This window comes from Drosophila grimshawi, unplaced genomic scaffold (genome assembly GCF_018153295.1).
Source record: "Drosophila grimshawi isolate 15287-2541.00 unplaced genomic scaffold, ASM1815329v1 contig_44, whole genome shotgun sequence".
In the NCBI taxonomy this organism is placed as follows: domain Eukaryota; kingdom Metazoa; phylum Arthropoda; class Insecta; order Diptera; family Drosophilidae; genus Drosophila; species Drosophila grimshawi.
This window is the reverse complement of record NW_025063240.1, coordinates 4,035,599-4,051,735: the sequence shown is the minus strand read 5'-3', so window position 1 is coordinate 4,051,735 and position 16,137 is coordinate 4,035,599. Positions and strand designations below refer to the sequence as shown.

Here is a 16,137-nt window from a genome sequence, read left to right as displayed (position 1 = left end):
AATTGCAATTGTATTGCTGCCAAAACATTTTGTCATTTAGCCACTTCAAAATGCAAAATAGATAAGACCCCTGCCACGCCCCTAAACTTAGACAAAATGCAATTTGCAGTTCTCAGCAAATTACATGAAATATTTACAAAACCAACTAAATAATAAAAAGACAACAAATTCTATAGTTTTGAAATTGTTTATATGTTTCTATTCGAATGCATTCATTTATATATGACCTCAAAATAATTGCACACAATTTCTAAAAATTACGAGTACATAATTTATGCATTTACTCAATCTAATTGTCTAGTTTAATGAACTGCAATTATTTGATGGTTCTACATAATATATCTTGATTTGTTTTGATTTGAATTGATTTGGTTCCCATTAGTGTAAGTACTTGTAATTTCTAGCCCGTTTGAATCGAAAGTTATTATGCATTGAATTTCTTTGTAATATGCTAGTACGTAATTTCATTTTGACCTACCACAGCGCCATACAACATACTTACTATGTGTACTTTTCCAATTAACTCAAAGGCATTTTAAGTTTATACTCATCGTTTAATATACAAACTCCGATTCCAACAAAAGAAAACAAAAATGAAAACAATCAAAACACAGACAGCGAAACGAACAACAATACGATGTAGAACAAAGCGTTTTGTCCATTCATGATTATGAAAATGAAAAATTGATTACACAAATGTCGACTGCAGACCCGATGGTAGCGTCTCTTATTTAACATAGACCACCTCTTTGCCCCTTAAACACTTATACATACATATAAGTTGTAGTATATCCAGCCAACGATCCAATCAAGAAGCCAAAGCCTACTTCTCGTTTCTCTCTCTACATATATGCGTAGCTAGTAATTGCGTAAATGTCTTACACTTTGTGTTACGTCATGTCTTACGTCCAATACACACACAATGATACTACTAAAGTCACACACACACACACACGGAAACTAGCTCAGCCCACTTACAAGCGCATCTGTCTAACAGCGCTAACTGCTAATACACCCGAATACCCGATACACTATCCAATCATACGATACACGCACAAACAACAATCCACCCACCAACCACAACCACATCCACAAAAATCACAGCCACTCAACCACACAATGCCGACAAGGAAACACGCCCACACTTAAATGCGAGACATGTTTCGAATACATTTACTCAACTTCCTAGTCTCTCGATGTATTCAAACTATCCTTTCAACAACTGCTCAACTTACTAACTCCAAAGAATTCTAGAATTCGATTGATTTATGATGACAAAAACCTGAGATTTTATTTTTATTTACGCCTAATTTGACTTTATTTAAATGTTTGTGTTGATTGTTTAGTTTTGTTTTTAATAAGAATAAAGAAGGATTACAAATGATATACTTCACATATAGTACAGCAGCCTTTGAATAAGTAGTACCACCAAAAAGAGAAATATAATAAATACCCATCTAATACCCAGCAGGAAACCCCAATTAACGAGTGTACCCATCTTATAAGTATTCAGTACCAGTTATCCAACGATCAACAACATCTCTACAAACGGTTTTAGAGACCCAGTTCTTAAAGTTCTCCCAGAAAACTAAACGTTTTGCTCTCAGCTAACTAAATGTTTGCTTCAATCAATATAACAACGTTGAATCAAACGATTCAAATTCCCTCACGAAATTAACAAATGGAATAATGCAACAAGTGAAACATGAAACGAAACGATATGAAATGAAATGAAATGAAACGGAACGTAACGAAACGAAACGAAAACCCAAAATGATAATGAAAAGGCGAAGCAAGCGCTGATTGTTGTAACTTTGTATGTTTGATTAATTAAATAGATGTAATCGTTGTGATGTTGTTGTTGATGATGGTCTCGACAAAGTTTCGATTGTTCTTTACCGTTCACAGGTTATCGCAGTGATATCCATACTATTCATAGTCCTGTCTACCATAGCCCTGACGTTGAACACCCTACCACAACTACAACACATTGACAATGGTACACCACAGGATAATCCGCAATTGGCAATGGTTGAGGCCGTGTGTATCACGTGGTTTACCCTAGAGTACATACTTAGGTTTAGCGCCTCACCGGACAAGTGGAAGTTCTTTAAGGGCGGCCTTAACATAATCGATCTATTGGCAATACTCCCATACTTTGTTTCGTTATTTTTATTGGAAACGAATAAGAATGCAACGGACCAGTTCCAGGATGTGCGCCGGGTGGTGCAAGTATTCCGCATCATGCGCATCCTGCGAATCCTTAAGCTGGCCCGTCACTCAACGGGCCTGCAGTCGTTAGGCTTTACGCTGCGTAACTCATATAAGGAACTCGGTCTACTAATGCTGTTCCTGGCCATGGGCGTTCTCATATTTTCTTCGCTGGCATATTTTGCCGAAAAGGATGAAAAGGATACAAAATTCGTTTCAATACCGGAAACATTTTGGTGGGCGGGTATTACAATGACAACTGTTGGCTACGGGGACATCTATCCCACTACTGCACTGGGAAAGGTTATTGGTACTGTGTGTTGCATATGCGGTGTTCTGGTAATCGCTTTGCCTATTCCCATCATCGTTAACAATTTTGCTGAATTTTATAAGAATCAGATGCGACGCGAGAAGGCCCTCAAGCGACGCGAGGCGCTCGATCGTGCCAAACGCGAGGGTAGCATTGTCTCCTTCCATCATATCAATCTTAAAGATGCCTTCGCCAAATCAATGGATCTCATCGATGTGATTGTCGACACAGGTAAGTGCGAATGTTGCAACAAAGCTCACTCACTCTCTCTCTCTCTCTATATATATATATATCAATCTCTCTATATGCCTGAACTAAACATGCTATATAGTGTACATATATATATATGTACTACTGTTGTTAACATTGTAATGAATGTAGTTGTTTGCCCCGCAATGCTATTGTTACGTTCAATCTTTAGTTTTTCCCCACTCGCTGTACATGCTTCCTTACTATCTATCTCAAATTTATGTCTTTGTTTGCTTGATTGTTACAAACTTTACGTCGCTTCTGGATTCCTTATATATTTCTCATATGCTGCATGTCGTTGGCTTCTCATTTTATTTTCCATTTTATTCAATTCATTTATTTCAACTTTCAAAAAAGAAGGCGTGTAAATAGTATTAAATAGCCGATTCAATAAAATTCTCTTAATAGACTGCCGTAAAATGATAGAAATTTTCGGGCAAATCAATTAATTTATTGTTAATACTAAGTAAACATATGGAATTCGATCAATTGTAAACATAGTTAAGCAAATTGAATTACTTTTAAGTTTCTGTAGCCTCTCTAGGCCTTACCATTAATTGGCACCTGCTCAATTTAGCAGCCGCCTTAAGCCCAAAACGGACACTAAACACCGCCGGTTACAAAGCCAACACTAAGCCCCCAACACACTAAACACACTTGATACACATTCTCATATTCCCACAAAGGTCAATTAGAGAAATGCTTTTGTACTTATCGCGTTTAAACAAGAAATTAGTGGGGATTTCACTTGTACAAAGCTCAGAAGCACACTATACTCACACACAGCCACAGATACACAGATACACAGCGACACACAGCGCCACACAGACAAATATTTATACAATGAAACACGCCTGCAAGTAGGCAAGCTATTTTTGTAACGCCAAACATTTACGTAAACTTCCCCCTCGTATCTAATTTTAGGCAAGCAAACAAATGTTGTGCATCCGAAAGGTAAAAGACAAAGCACCCCCAATATAGGCAGGCAAACCCTTGATGTGCAAAGCGCTCCAGGTGACTAACATTGCGTATACGTTGCGTATATCAAGCAATCAATCCAGTAATAAATCACTCAACTCAAACTTAGCTCAAACTCAACTATTTACAAGTTGTAGTCTTTGATACCTGCCTAGCGCTTACGTAAGATTTGGCAATACCCGCCGATTTAGATAACACACAAGCTTAAACAATAATTATACAACAAACTTAAATATTTTTTATCTTCTCTTAAAGTCTCACATCTCCTACAATCCACTCTTGTAAATATAACCGAAATGCACAGGTTAGGTCATTTGATTATAACGACTTTCAGATACTTAGTAGCTTGTAGCTCGATTAAATTGTAATATTTGGGCTTTCCAATCCCACATTTATATTGGACAACAAATTTATATATGTTTATAAGAACCCCCGTAGTTATAGGAGTCTGTATATTTGCCAACGATACCAATATTATGAGACATAAGTCTTAGTTTTATTCCTTACTCAAAAAATATAGAACATGCTCTAAAATTGGTTGCATTATTAATTTAAGTTTGCATTAATCGTAAATTTGCTTCCTTCATAAATTAGTTGGAAATTTATTTCACATTTTCGCCGAGACAAATTTGTTCATAAATTGTTCTGTTGTACGACTGAAAGATTGAAATTAAATGCTGAGCTTTATTTTCATATTTATAAACTATTATTATATCACAACTATACATAGCAAATTTGAATGTTCAATATAGAGTTGCCATTTCGAATTATACTACAGTATTAAAAACAAAAAAAAAAAAAAACAAAATTAAAAAATATATATTAAAAACAAAACCAAAAAGTTTTAAACAATTTTTGAGTACATTTTAGTGAATTTTCAAGTGCTGATTACATAAACCATATATATACATGCATATATTATAATCATCCTATTAGACAATTGTAGTTTATAATTTAGCAAATGAACTAGCAAAAGCGAACCAAAAAAGCCTTGTTGGATAGAGTTATTTATGCATACGAACAACAAACCAATCAATTTGTGTACCAAATCCAAAAAAAAAAAAACAAAAAATAAAAAATAAATAAACATAAATAACAAACACGCTCAACACTCCAAAAATAAGTCTATCCTTAGAGCTGAATTGAAGAACCAACCAAGCTCCAATTTATACCTACAACTTGTTCTTTTCTCTGCTCTTCTTTTTCTACTTTTACACACAATGTTAACTTGAACCAATTTACCCAAAAAAAAAAAATGAAAAAAAAAAACTTCGACGCGATCAATATCACAAAAATCTCAATATCTTGCCACACCCTCACAAAACACACACACCACACTTACACACACCGACGCACTTTGGTTGCAATTTGATTATCGTTGCTAATCACAAAAACAACTTTCTAACCAAAACAAAAAAAAAATAACAAAAATATTCCGGAAAATCGAACCAGGCGAGAAAAATACACTGATTGAGCCGCCGCCGTTGCCCTCGTTCGGCACGCCCCGTCGACGGGCGTTATCCGCTCGCATACAGGAGCTGAATCGCAGCCTGTTAGAGGAGCGCGACGCCCAGCAGCAGAACAGCTCCAGCGACAACGAGGACAGTCGTTAGCCGAGCACAGAGCAGAGAGCGACAAAAAGGTGGCGGCAGGTAGCCGAGCGTGCAACCACAGCAACAACAACCGATACCCAACCAACAGACCACAAATGCAGAGCAGAGCCCGTAACACTAAGCCTAAAAAATAATTACTAGTCGAAAAGTATCCTTAAAGCTAAAACTGTTATTGTATATGTAAATTAGGCAATGCAACTTGTTATCTACCAAATAAAACACATACCACATACTTACATGCCACATACACACAAACACACACACACACACACACACACAAACATACACACAACTTAGTTATAGGCAATGTGAAAATGCAAAAACTGTAAACGAATTGTTATTGTAAATGTGTATGAGAGAGAGAGCAACCAAGTACTTCCTACAAAGATACTCCAGTAATCCAGTAATCCTCCAGTTCACTGTTCATAGTTAGTGCTAGTTTTTAGACATCGGCTTCCAATTTGCCTCTTGCTATTTATAAGCAAGTAACAAAAGAAAAAAGAAATCCCAATCAAAATGAATTAGGCGAGGCTATCGAAATTAAATGTTGTGATTATATGTAACTGCTTCTAGGCGCCATAAACACACAAACACGCACACACAGTGATACACCCTATCATAACACTCTGCCACATACACTTATGTACACACACAACACGCTCATAGACACACATATGCCGCTCTGCTTTTAAACACCAAGCAGTATTCGCATTGCGCATACGCAACGTTGGCCCCAACAGTTTTGTAGCCAGCTATGCGCGTGCGCAGCTCGTGTGAAGTTTTCCTTTGCTCTTGACTTTATGCTGTACGCTGTATTGAAAGTTTTGCTAATTGTCGTATTTGCATTTTCTTTACATAAATGCCATCAGCACTTGAAAATATTATTGAAATGTCTAAGAAAAGAATGTTAAAAAAAAACAAAAGAAAGGAAAGAAAAAAATGCTGTATCGATATTCAAATATGTATGTATATCGATAACACTGATCATTCGGTTTCGCAACTGCTCAAATTTGCTGATGATTCCACTTAACTTATTTTGCTGCTAGCTTATACATTTATTTTATCGCAAACTATTTTCCTTCTGCTACACACTTTGCAAAGTAAGCAAAACTTTCAAGAGCCCCTGAAAAGCACCGCTGCGTGTGTATAAATGTTAATTTACGACGTTTCCTCTGTGGTTGCATCCGGTGGTGGAAACGTGAGCTGGTGTCGTGCGTCTGTGTGTATGTGGCGAACTCAAACTCGAATGGAGTGTGGGACCAATGCACAGTTCCCATTCCAAAAATGCTAACAGCACGCCAACAAAGAAAAAAAAAAACACGTCGAGAAACCAAACGTTGAAAACAATCCGCGTAAGCACAATTTTAATTTAGTATATACTTAGCTATTAACTAGGCTTATATAAAACTTCCCAAGCATCTGTTGAGCACAATAGTCAAAAATGGAAAGCAATCTTCGGCGCATCGAAGCTTATATTCCCTTGCAGGCAACATTTTGCAGCTATGAAGAGAAATGCGAGCCAGACAAATAGATGAATTCGACAAGAGAAACCAAAATACATAGACAGACCTACAAGGGCATACAATGAGATTCCCTCCAAAATTGATTGCAGATAAATATACTTGCTGTAGTACTGATCCTGGGCCAGCAAAAAATAAAGGTGTGCTCAATGATCCGGCCACATTTATGCAAAAAAATACCAGCCTTATTTATGAAATTAGTTGTTGTAGCTGAAAGAGACTAAGCTTAGTTTATAATTTAGAGAGCGTGCTCCACGCACAACGTGGACATCAAAATTGTATGTAGGTAAACATATATACACATACATATATATTTATAGATTATTACTTAGCAAATGATGGCGCAATGTTCCTAGAAATGCATAATTCAAAGTCAGAACAAAAAGCCCAAACAAAAAGCAAAAAAAAAAAAAGAAATCAAATAAAACAGAAAATACTAACAAGCTAAGAAAATAAATGAAATAAATTGCCTTATTTAATGCATAACGCGCTTAGTTTGCAGCAACAAAATGTTTTAATGTTTTTTTTTCCAAAAATGGAACTATAAAATCGATGTGTACTCGTAAGGCTATTTAGCCATAGCAGTTGCAGAGCATGTAAGCACGAGCAGAAATTTAATTTTGTTAAGTGTTCAACAATTGTAGATCTAAGCTAAGAAAAAACGCGCTGAGCAGTTCAATGAAGTTATACACAAATATATAATGCCCATATATGAAAAACTAAATAAGTGACTTAATAATTTAACCGTAAAACATTGTTCCCCATTTATCTTTGATTTCAGTAAAAGTAAAAGTTTAAATTTCTCTTGATTTGCATTGATATATTGTTCAAATATTTCTATCATAGTGCACAGTTCGAAATTGCATATTAACAGTTACTACTTAGTAATCGGATCGGATTATAAATCTATAACATAGCGCTTCAAGCGCATAGAAAGCCTTTTACGTGCCTTTTACTTCCAGACTCTTTTATACTTTTGTCCCCCCAACACCTTTCGTTCCGTGTGTGTGTCTCTATCTCTCTCTATCTCTTTCATTTCCTTATTTTGTTAATACTCGTACTCAAACTCAAAGTGTCAGAGAGTGAAGTTTTACTATAACTGTATCTGCTCGCAAAAACGCTGCATGCATCTAATCTCAAATATCTATCAAACTATTATCTACATACATACTCTATACTCGTATAGAAACTCTACGCTCCTTATGCTCAAGCCATGTGTATGAACAATAACTAAAACAACAACTACAACATACCTATTATTATTATTATTATTATTATTACACGTACTTATCCCAAATACTTGTGTCTGTACTCATACATTCTGTGTACTCGTATCTTGTATCTGAACTACTGTAAAACGTCAACTCTGTGTGTATGTGAATTAGCAATAAAACCAAAACCTAATGCGCTGTATTTCATTTTATAAAACCCTTTTGTATCGAACATGTTTAAAGCTTGACAAGAAGCCTTAAATTATACATATTTGATCAATATCTATATATTTAGATTTGCTTTAAGAGAGCTCCTTTGTCAAGCCTTAAACTTAAATATAAACTTAATAATCATTATTCTATATAAAGCCAATGAAAAGGTAAACAATTTAATTGTTACTCAATTAACTTAAGCTTCTCATTTACCTGAAATGACAAGGAAAAAGTTTTAACTGCTTCCCAAAACCCAAACCAATTGAAGCATTTTCAATACATAATTTTATTTTTCAAATACGAAAAAAAAAAAAAACAGAGGACACCAAGATAAATTCTTATCTGCTTACTCATTTACCATACATTTATTTGGTGAGAGTATTATTGCTGATCATGTTTTTGTGTTGTTTTCCGTTAAGCATTTTTTGCCATTATAGCAGAAACATGAGATTGCGTAAATGACCATGAAATGTGATTTTGTTCAGCAGTATTTTGTCCAAAACTATAATACTACAATAACTAATTACCATAAACATGCACTTACATACATTTCTAAGCAATGAGAGCCTGTCATGTCTCGAACATTTGTTTTACTGACTTTGTTAGAGCAATTCACCCGAAAAGAAAAAAGAGAGTGATCAAAAATCGTACATATTATTATAATTTTAACATTCACTCATTTTTATCATATGATCAAACACTTGAGGTCCCAGAAAGAAATACACATTTGTTAGAGAGACAAACAGCAGAAGTATATAAATTACTTTCAATTAGCAATACATAATAAAAACAAGTACAGTTGCTATTCAAATAAAGCACTACTTAATTGGGTATTTCGTTGATTGTTGCTTATCTGCTATGCTCTATCCCATGTTAATCTTGAGCAGATAGGCGCTATCTCTGTTTATTCCCATAGCAGTTTTTCGTTGTGCCAACTAACATAAATATATTTAATTAGCTACTCAAAATAGCCCACAGTTACTTGTTACTACTAGTCTCACTATCAAACTAAATGTTGTTCTTAAATACAATAAATATATACACACATTCATACAGACACTCACCCGCAGACACATACACATAAAGTACTACTAACTAATAGCTTACTAAATTGTATCTATATACAAATTATTTAAACTTCAAACATGCAGTAAATAGCCATATAGTTCACTCTAAACATATCTATATCTATAAATATATACATATTATCGTCGTACTGTACTCTCCCAGTTGTTGACCGTTCAATGTTGTTTTACTGTAACTAACTACTAAAATACTAATTAAAGTGAAAGTTTTTTGGTCGTCATCATTTAAACCATCATCGTCGTCGTCGTCTTCGTCGTCGTCGTTGTTATTTGTCGTCGTCATTAAAACTAATAGTTTTAACAACAATAACAACAGCAATAATAGCATAACCCCATAACATACTAACATAATCGTATAACGACATTCATAAAATGCATATCTCTTTCTTTTATTCCTTTTAATTTGAATTTCGTCTCATTTACGCTCTCAACAACAAAACAAACGAATATCTGAAAATGCTCAACCTAAATCATAAATAAAACAAAAAATTCTAAACATGGCGAAAACAAAACAATTGCAAAACGGCTAAACAAATGCAAACATCCAATATAATTAAAAAAAAAAAAACAAAAAAAACGAAAACCCCTTTTTTTGAAAATGGCGACAAAATGCATTCATGGCTTTTTGCGCGTACTACCAACGACAACAACAACAACTATCACAACAACATATTTCAAACAACACAAATGTGTCGCGATGAATCCACACTAATAAATGCACATATGAAACAACCCACCTAAACTGAAACACTCCCAACACACACACACTAAACAACTCTCACACATACGCACACCCACGAACACACACACACACACACACATACACACCACACATACAAAACACGCAATGCAGAAAAGCGCGAAAGTCACACACGATCACTAAAAAATTGGCACCGTTTAACCCACGCGCTTCGCGGATCGCCCACAGGACACAATCTCTCCCAAACGGATGGGGATGTTGATGGTGATGGCATTAGCACCGAAGGTGAATCCACCAGCGGTCGCAATCCGGCAACCACTGGCCCTGGCTGCTACAAGAACTATGAGCACGTTGCCAATCTGCGCAACTCGAACATGCAGCACGTAAGTGATTATTACAAATCAACATTCACAAAATTTATAAAGCATCAACCAACAAATATCCTCAATTTACCCCATTAATCAATTTTAATGCATTATCGATAAAAGGTAAAAATCTTCACAAATGCATTTTACTTAAATGGCAAATGAACCTTTTTATATTAATTTTACTAATTATTGAGAAAGACGGCAAAATCGATTTTACAACGTTGTCTTCGACTAATTTTTGTACAGAAAAGTATTATGTTAGACATATTTTTGAAAATATATATGTATTTTGAAGAAAACTAGTAGTTATAGCCGCACAGCCAATTTAATGCACAAACCTTGAGTCGAACCCTATTTCGATGGGTTTAGTTTTGTCTTTTGGCAGCTGTTGGAAAAACCATAAAAATCCTGATTGCAAATTTGAAAAAAAGAAACACATCCCAATTTGACTGAGATTTACTGACATTTTTGCCAATTCCATGCAGCGTCGAGGCTCCAGCTCTGAGCAGGATGCAGTGCCGCCTTATAGCTTCGATAATCCGAATGCCAGGCAGACCTCAATGATGGCCATGGAGAGCTACAGGCGCGAGCAGCAGGCGCTGCTCCTGGCTCAGCAGCAGCAGCTCCAAAAGCAGCAGCAGCTGCCACAGCAGCCACAGCAACTGCAACAGCAGCCACAACAGCAGCAACAGAAGCCTCAACAAACTGTTCAGTTGCCTGCTGTAGGAGTGGCCAACAACCTAGCGATGGTGGCAGCATCCAGTGCAGCAACAGCTGTGGCAACCTCCAGTAGTGCTGGGCAGGACACAGGAGGAGCGGCCTCCGCGTCGCAAGCGGATGATGCGATGACCATAGCATCAAATCAGAAGGGATTGCCCATACAGATGATGATAACGCCTGGGGTAAGTTGGGGTAAACTGGGGCTGGTACTGCGGGAGTACCGACTAAGTGTGTAGTCCAAAGCCAAGTACTCGTATATCTTGAATATCTTAATGTTTTCAAAGTTCTTAAATCGTAACTATGTATTAGTAAATGTGAAGCCGTTAACTGGATCTAAATATTTCAACTATTGTAAACGATACACTTGCCATATAATTATTGTCCATCACACGTTTAGTTCTAAAACTCTTTAATAAAGCAAAAAGCTGTTTTCAAGCCAGGACTGGTGAAATTAGGTTCAAATTGATTTTTAGTTGTCTCAAATCGGTTAAAAATTTTGGTAGTTTTGTGGCCTCGTTATTTCTTACTTCATGACTCATATTTTTGATTTTATGTAATTACTCAATCGCAAAAAAAAACGAAAAAAAAAAACTAAAAGCAAACTAAAAACTTAACTACTTACTTACCATACTACATGCAAGAGCTAGCTATTGTCAAGTTCGATAACAACAACACATTTCAACTTTTAGATTTTACGGGGACGCAGTAAGGAGGTACATTCAAAGTATACACAAAGAACTCAAACTACTCTACTCTAATGCATACTACTTGCCACTGCTACTCTTTAATCTATCTATCAAATATCCAATTCGACTTTAATGTATAATGCAAAATGGAAACGAATTTAATTATTTTCCCTGGATCGATTTTCAGAGGCTGAATATATTGCTAAACTTTATTTTTTCCTCTTTCTTTGGACATCAAAAAAATAAAAAAATGATCGAAATTCGAGCTATTATATTTGCATTTTAAGAATGTCTCCAAGTTCTCCATATGAGTGCATTTCAGCTGCTAGAATGCTTAAGAGATTTTGCATAAGTGCTCGTATTTTTATTTTATACGTTTTCCTTATCAGTTCTTGATTCTGTCTTGTTTACCTTTTGCCTTATACTCTATTCATATTCACATAGATAGTTAGCTGCAGTGGGCTCTTACAAGCTAGACCCTTCGAGCCATTCAACGTTAATAAAGATTTGTACTTTACAATTGATTGAAGTGTAAATAAACATGTATTGTAAATAAATTTAGCCAATATCTTTATTTTTGTAACGAATCAAAAATTGCTTAAAAATATATTAAATTTAAATAGTAGAAAGTTTTATTTTAAATATATTTAAATTTAAAATAAATTTAAATTAAATTATTTAACTACATTTATTGATAATAAGCTTTCAATAAATATACACATGTAAATATGTATAAACGAACCAAGATTACAACTTATAAAAAATTAGCCAAAATCGTAGCTTTGCAAGGAATGTATTCTTTACTTGGATAGAATATATATTTGACTCAGTATTTCAAAACTTAAGTGCATGATTAGTCATGATTAAAAAGGAAATTGCAATTCGTGCAATGAATAAATTCCTTTACTTCATGAGCTGAGCAAGCAAGTGAGGGATAGTAGTAAAACAAGTACTTGAAAGTCTTCATTATGGATTTTTTCTATGAGCTCAAAGCTTAATTAGGTTTGTGCAGATGTATCTTTCTGTTGATTCCTCTTAACGTCTTATATTTTGCTTCTTATAAATAATAACTGCAGCATCTACCTAGAATATATGCATTCTGTTCATCAACAATCCACAATGAACCCAACATCAACCCACAAACAGAAAAGACACACAAACAAGTGAAACTACATACATACACACATATAAGCAAGTATAGCTTTTAATTATTTAGAATATAGAACGGATAGAATCATAAAAAATATATGTAGCGCACAATTCAGAAGTGAGTATTAAGTGTAGTCCATATGGAGTGTGGCAGGCTCATGTTGCTCCTCTTTGAAGAGGCCCTTATTGTTACTACCCTCAGTCACATCGTCTAATCCAGCCGGCCCCGGCGGCAAGGTGATAATCATCGGCACCGGCGTGGGTCGGTCAAAGTGTTGAAGCGGCTGTCGCAGCTTCTCTAGCAGGGCATGCAGATCCACCGTCAATTTGGGCTGCACAATGCCCTCTGCTGCCTGCAACCCAACCACCTGGGAGGACAGTGCGTCCACATCCTGCCGAGCAGCAAACAACAGCTGATCATGCGCCGCCAGCTGCAGTTGAGCTATTTGTGCCCGTATAGCAGCAGCAGCGACTTCCTGCTGTGCATTGTGCAGAGTGGCGGTAATGATGCGCACATGATTCGCCGAATCCTCGAGCAGTGACTGTGCTGATGTGGCCACTGCCTGCGCTTTGTGTATTTCCGTGGCCTCGAGCTGAACCCGTGCCTGTGCCACATACAAATGTTGCACCAATGTGCGCAGCTCCTTGCCCCGTGTCTCAGAGTCATCGGCCCCAGAAGGATATTGTTGCTGCTGAGGATATTGCTGTTGCTGCTGTTGATATTGTTGCTGTTGTTGTTGCTGCTGCTGCTGCTGCTGCTGCTGTGGCTGCTGCATGCCTACATTCTGATTTGCTGGCTCCAACGGATTGCAACTAGCAGTGGTGGGATATGGCGGCATACAGGTGGTGCTGCTGCACATGGGTTGTGGCACTGAGTCGCATGGGCTGCTGCCTTGAAACGCTGTAGAGTATTGCAACTGAGAAATAAACAGCAACTCAATTGTTCAAGGACAACTCACCCTCGTCCCCCGCTTCATCCCAGCTCTTCATGTCGTACTGGCCTTGACGCTTCGAATAATCATCAATATTGTCGTCCACATCCTGGTTGTCGTGGGTGAGTTTGCCCAACATAATGGACAGCTGTTGAGTGAGTTCTGCCTGTAAGGCGAGAATCAGTGCGACTGGGATAGTGTTTAAACATTATTTAGTATTTCCAAATAAGAATTCTTGCCACATAATACATACCAGTACAAAGCAGAATGCTTAGGCGCATTGAGAGCACATTTAGCGTAGATTATTTAGCTTGCTAATAGAAAAGTCTTGATTATATGCTCTGATAAACAATTCAAACTTACTTAGTTTTTGACTCCCCCGACCGAACAGTTGCCTGGACACAACATCAACCAACTAAACTATCATCTAACTGCCTCACAAGCCTCCACCAAATGCTTTCCACCTTGCAACGCACATTTTAGGCCTGAAGTTTGTTAGGGGAATTTTTAATTTTTTTGGGCATGTGCATGAACAATTTTAATTAATTTATAAATAACTTGTAACTATATAATTAGTTTCATTTAAGTGTATGCTGCATGTTCTGCATATATTCGTATTTTTGTTGTATTTCGATTTATGCATTTACATTTTGCCAAAACCCTAAACCATACTTATAGGAAGTGGCCGAGTTGCGCCGCCAGGTGGCTCTCGAGAACCTACAAAACCAGCGCATGGACAATCTGGAACAGGATGTGCCAGTGGAATTCGAATGCTGCTTCTGCACAACCAAGGTAAAATCGACAACCAAGACAATCGATTTAAATCCCTCTAACACTTGTCACTATGAATCTCTGAAATCTCTGAAATCTCTGCTTTCTGTGTAGTCCGCATGCTCTTTTTTCTTAATATACTGACACCTACTGTATCTGAGTATTTTAACTGCACCTGCACCAGTTTTACGTGTTTATGTTTTTGTTTGATTTTTAATACTTAACTAACTAAGTAAATGCAAAATCATTCACAGTGAAATCTGAAACAGTTAGCATTAGGACAACAATTGGAGCTCATATTTAAATGCTAGATCATGCTTAATATAGGCCCCGTACTCTGCTGCATTCCCAATCAGTACTCGCAAGTATACCGATCCCAAGTACCTCCCTTTGGTATTCGATTTACATTTACTGAAGAGGACTGCGTAAATATTGCAGGATCGCATTTGTGTCTTTCACGACAGGGAGTATAGCATGAAGAGGTTGGCGCGACCGCCGCCATCGCCCAAAAATTACCTGGCACTCAAGCGCATGATCGAGGAGGGCTCTGTCGATCTCTTTTATCTGTGATTCTCTTTTAAGAATGTGATGGTAAAAAAAAAAAAGAAAGAAAGCAAAACTGCACCTGTGACCTGTGTGCAAAACTGTGTAAACAAGTGTATTGTGTTATTATTGTTATACTTTCTATTTTGTTTTCATTTGTGTGCAAAGCTGAGCAAATGCCGCAGAGAAATATGGCAATTTTATGTTGACTTTGTTTCTTTTTAATTTCTTTTACTTAAAGGGTTTGCCAGGATGTCAAGGCGAATGTATTCCATTGCGTGCGAATAGCGTTTAGAAACTATTTCTTTAGAGCTTGGCAAATTGATTGGCAATGGCTGTCAATCGGTCAATAACGACGAATACTAAGAAAACAAACACACACACACACACCCGCTACACACAATGATTAATTTAAAACATCAACTGAACGATATGCAAATCACATTGAATGTGCTTTACAAACCAAATTAAATTACTATCGAAATCACAACAACCAACGCGTTAACTAGCTTTAATTCTAAACACAAAGTTTAAATTTAATTAAATCAATTATTATTATTATTATTATTATTATTATTATTATTATCTTCGTGCGTGACGTAAAAGCTAAAGAAAGACATAGAAAATTCTAAGAATTTAATTAATTTATTTCTACTCCACACACAATATGAAAAAAAAAACCAAAGCAGCATGTGTTATTATCTATTATTATATATTATCTATCGAGTGTTTTAGCTTAAGGCCTTGAGATGAGTTTCAAACAATTCTTTTTACACTAAGCACATAATTAATAAAACTAGTTTTAAATTAATCGCTTATCAGCAATGCAAAATATATAAACAAATATCAAACCAAAAATATTTAAATGAATTAATTGA

The 16,137-nt window shown here is 36.2% G+C and overlaps 2 protein-coding genes across 13 annotated transcripts in view; one reads left to right on the top strand and one right to left on the bottom strand.

Annotated features, from left to right (window-relative positions):
* Positions 1–16,137, top strand: part of LOC6557156 (potassium voltage-gated channel protein Shab) — a 57,053-nt gene that overhangs the window by 37,276 nt on the left and 3,640 nt on the right. For 3 of the 12 annotated variants that reach the window (XM_032743529.1, XM_032743531.2, XM_032743530.2), the window contains 5 exons: positions 1,909–2,752; positions 3,695–3,784; positions 10,244–10,473; positions 10,944–11,360; positions 14,624–14,737. In XM_032743529.1, the coding sequence (XP_032599420.1) occupies positions 1,909–2,752; positions 3,695–3,784; positions 10,244–10,473; positions 10,944–11,360; positions 14,624–14,737 (1,695 nt within the window). Of the gene's footprint in view, positions 1–1,908; positions 2,753–3,694; positions 3,785–5,200; positions 5,625–10,243; positions 10,474–10,943; positions 11,361–14,623; positions 14,738–15,154; positions 15,308–15,500; positions 16,094–16,137 lie in introns of those variants that run through there. The other 9 variants (XM_032743534.2, XM_032743535.2, XM_032743537.2 and 6 more) reach the window with 9 other exon arrangements.
* LOC6556611 (putative mediator of RNA polymerase II transcription subunit 12) lies at positions 13,082–14,254 on the bottom strand. Its single transcript, XM_001985272.3, has 3 exons — positions 14,199–14,254; positions 13,973–14,134; positions 13,082–13,914 (listed from the first exon to the last, which is right to left on the bottom strand). The coding sequence occupies exons 1-3, from the start codon at positions 14,224–14,226 to the stop codon at positions 13,139–13,141; spliced, it is 966 nt and encodes a 321-aa protein (XP_001985308.2). The 5' UTR covers positions 14,227–14,254; the 3' UTR covers positions 13,082–13,138.

Excerpts from the sequence above, each read along its gene's own strand:
- LOC6556611 (XM_001985272.3), bottom strand. The coding sequence starts at position 14,226 with ATGCGCCTAAGCATTCTGCTTTGTACTG. Across the intron at positions 14,135-14,198 it reads AAGCATTCTGCTTTGTACTG|TCGCACTGATTCTCGCCTTA; the intron begins GTATGTATTATG and ends ACACTATCCCAG. Across the intron at positions 13,915-13,972 it reads GGATGAAGCGGGGGACGAGG|CGTTTCAAGGCAGCAGCCCA; the intron begins GTGAGTTGTCCT and ends AATACTCTACAG.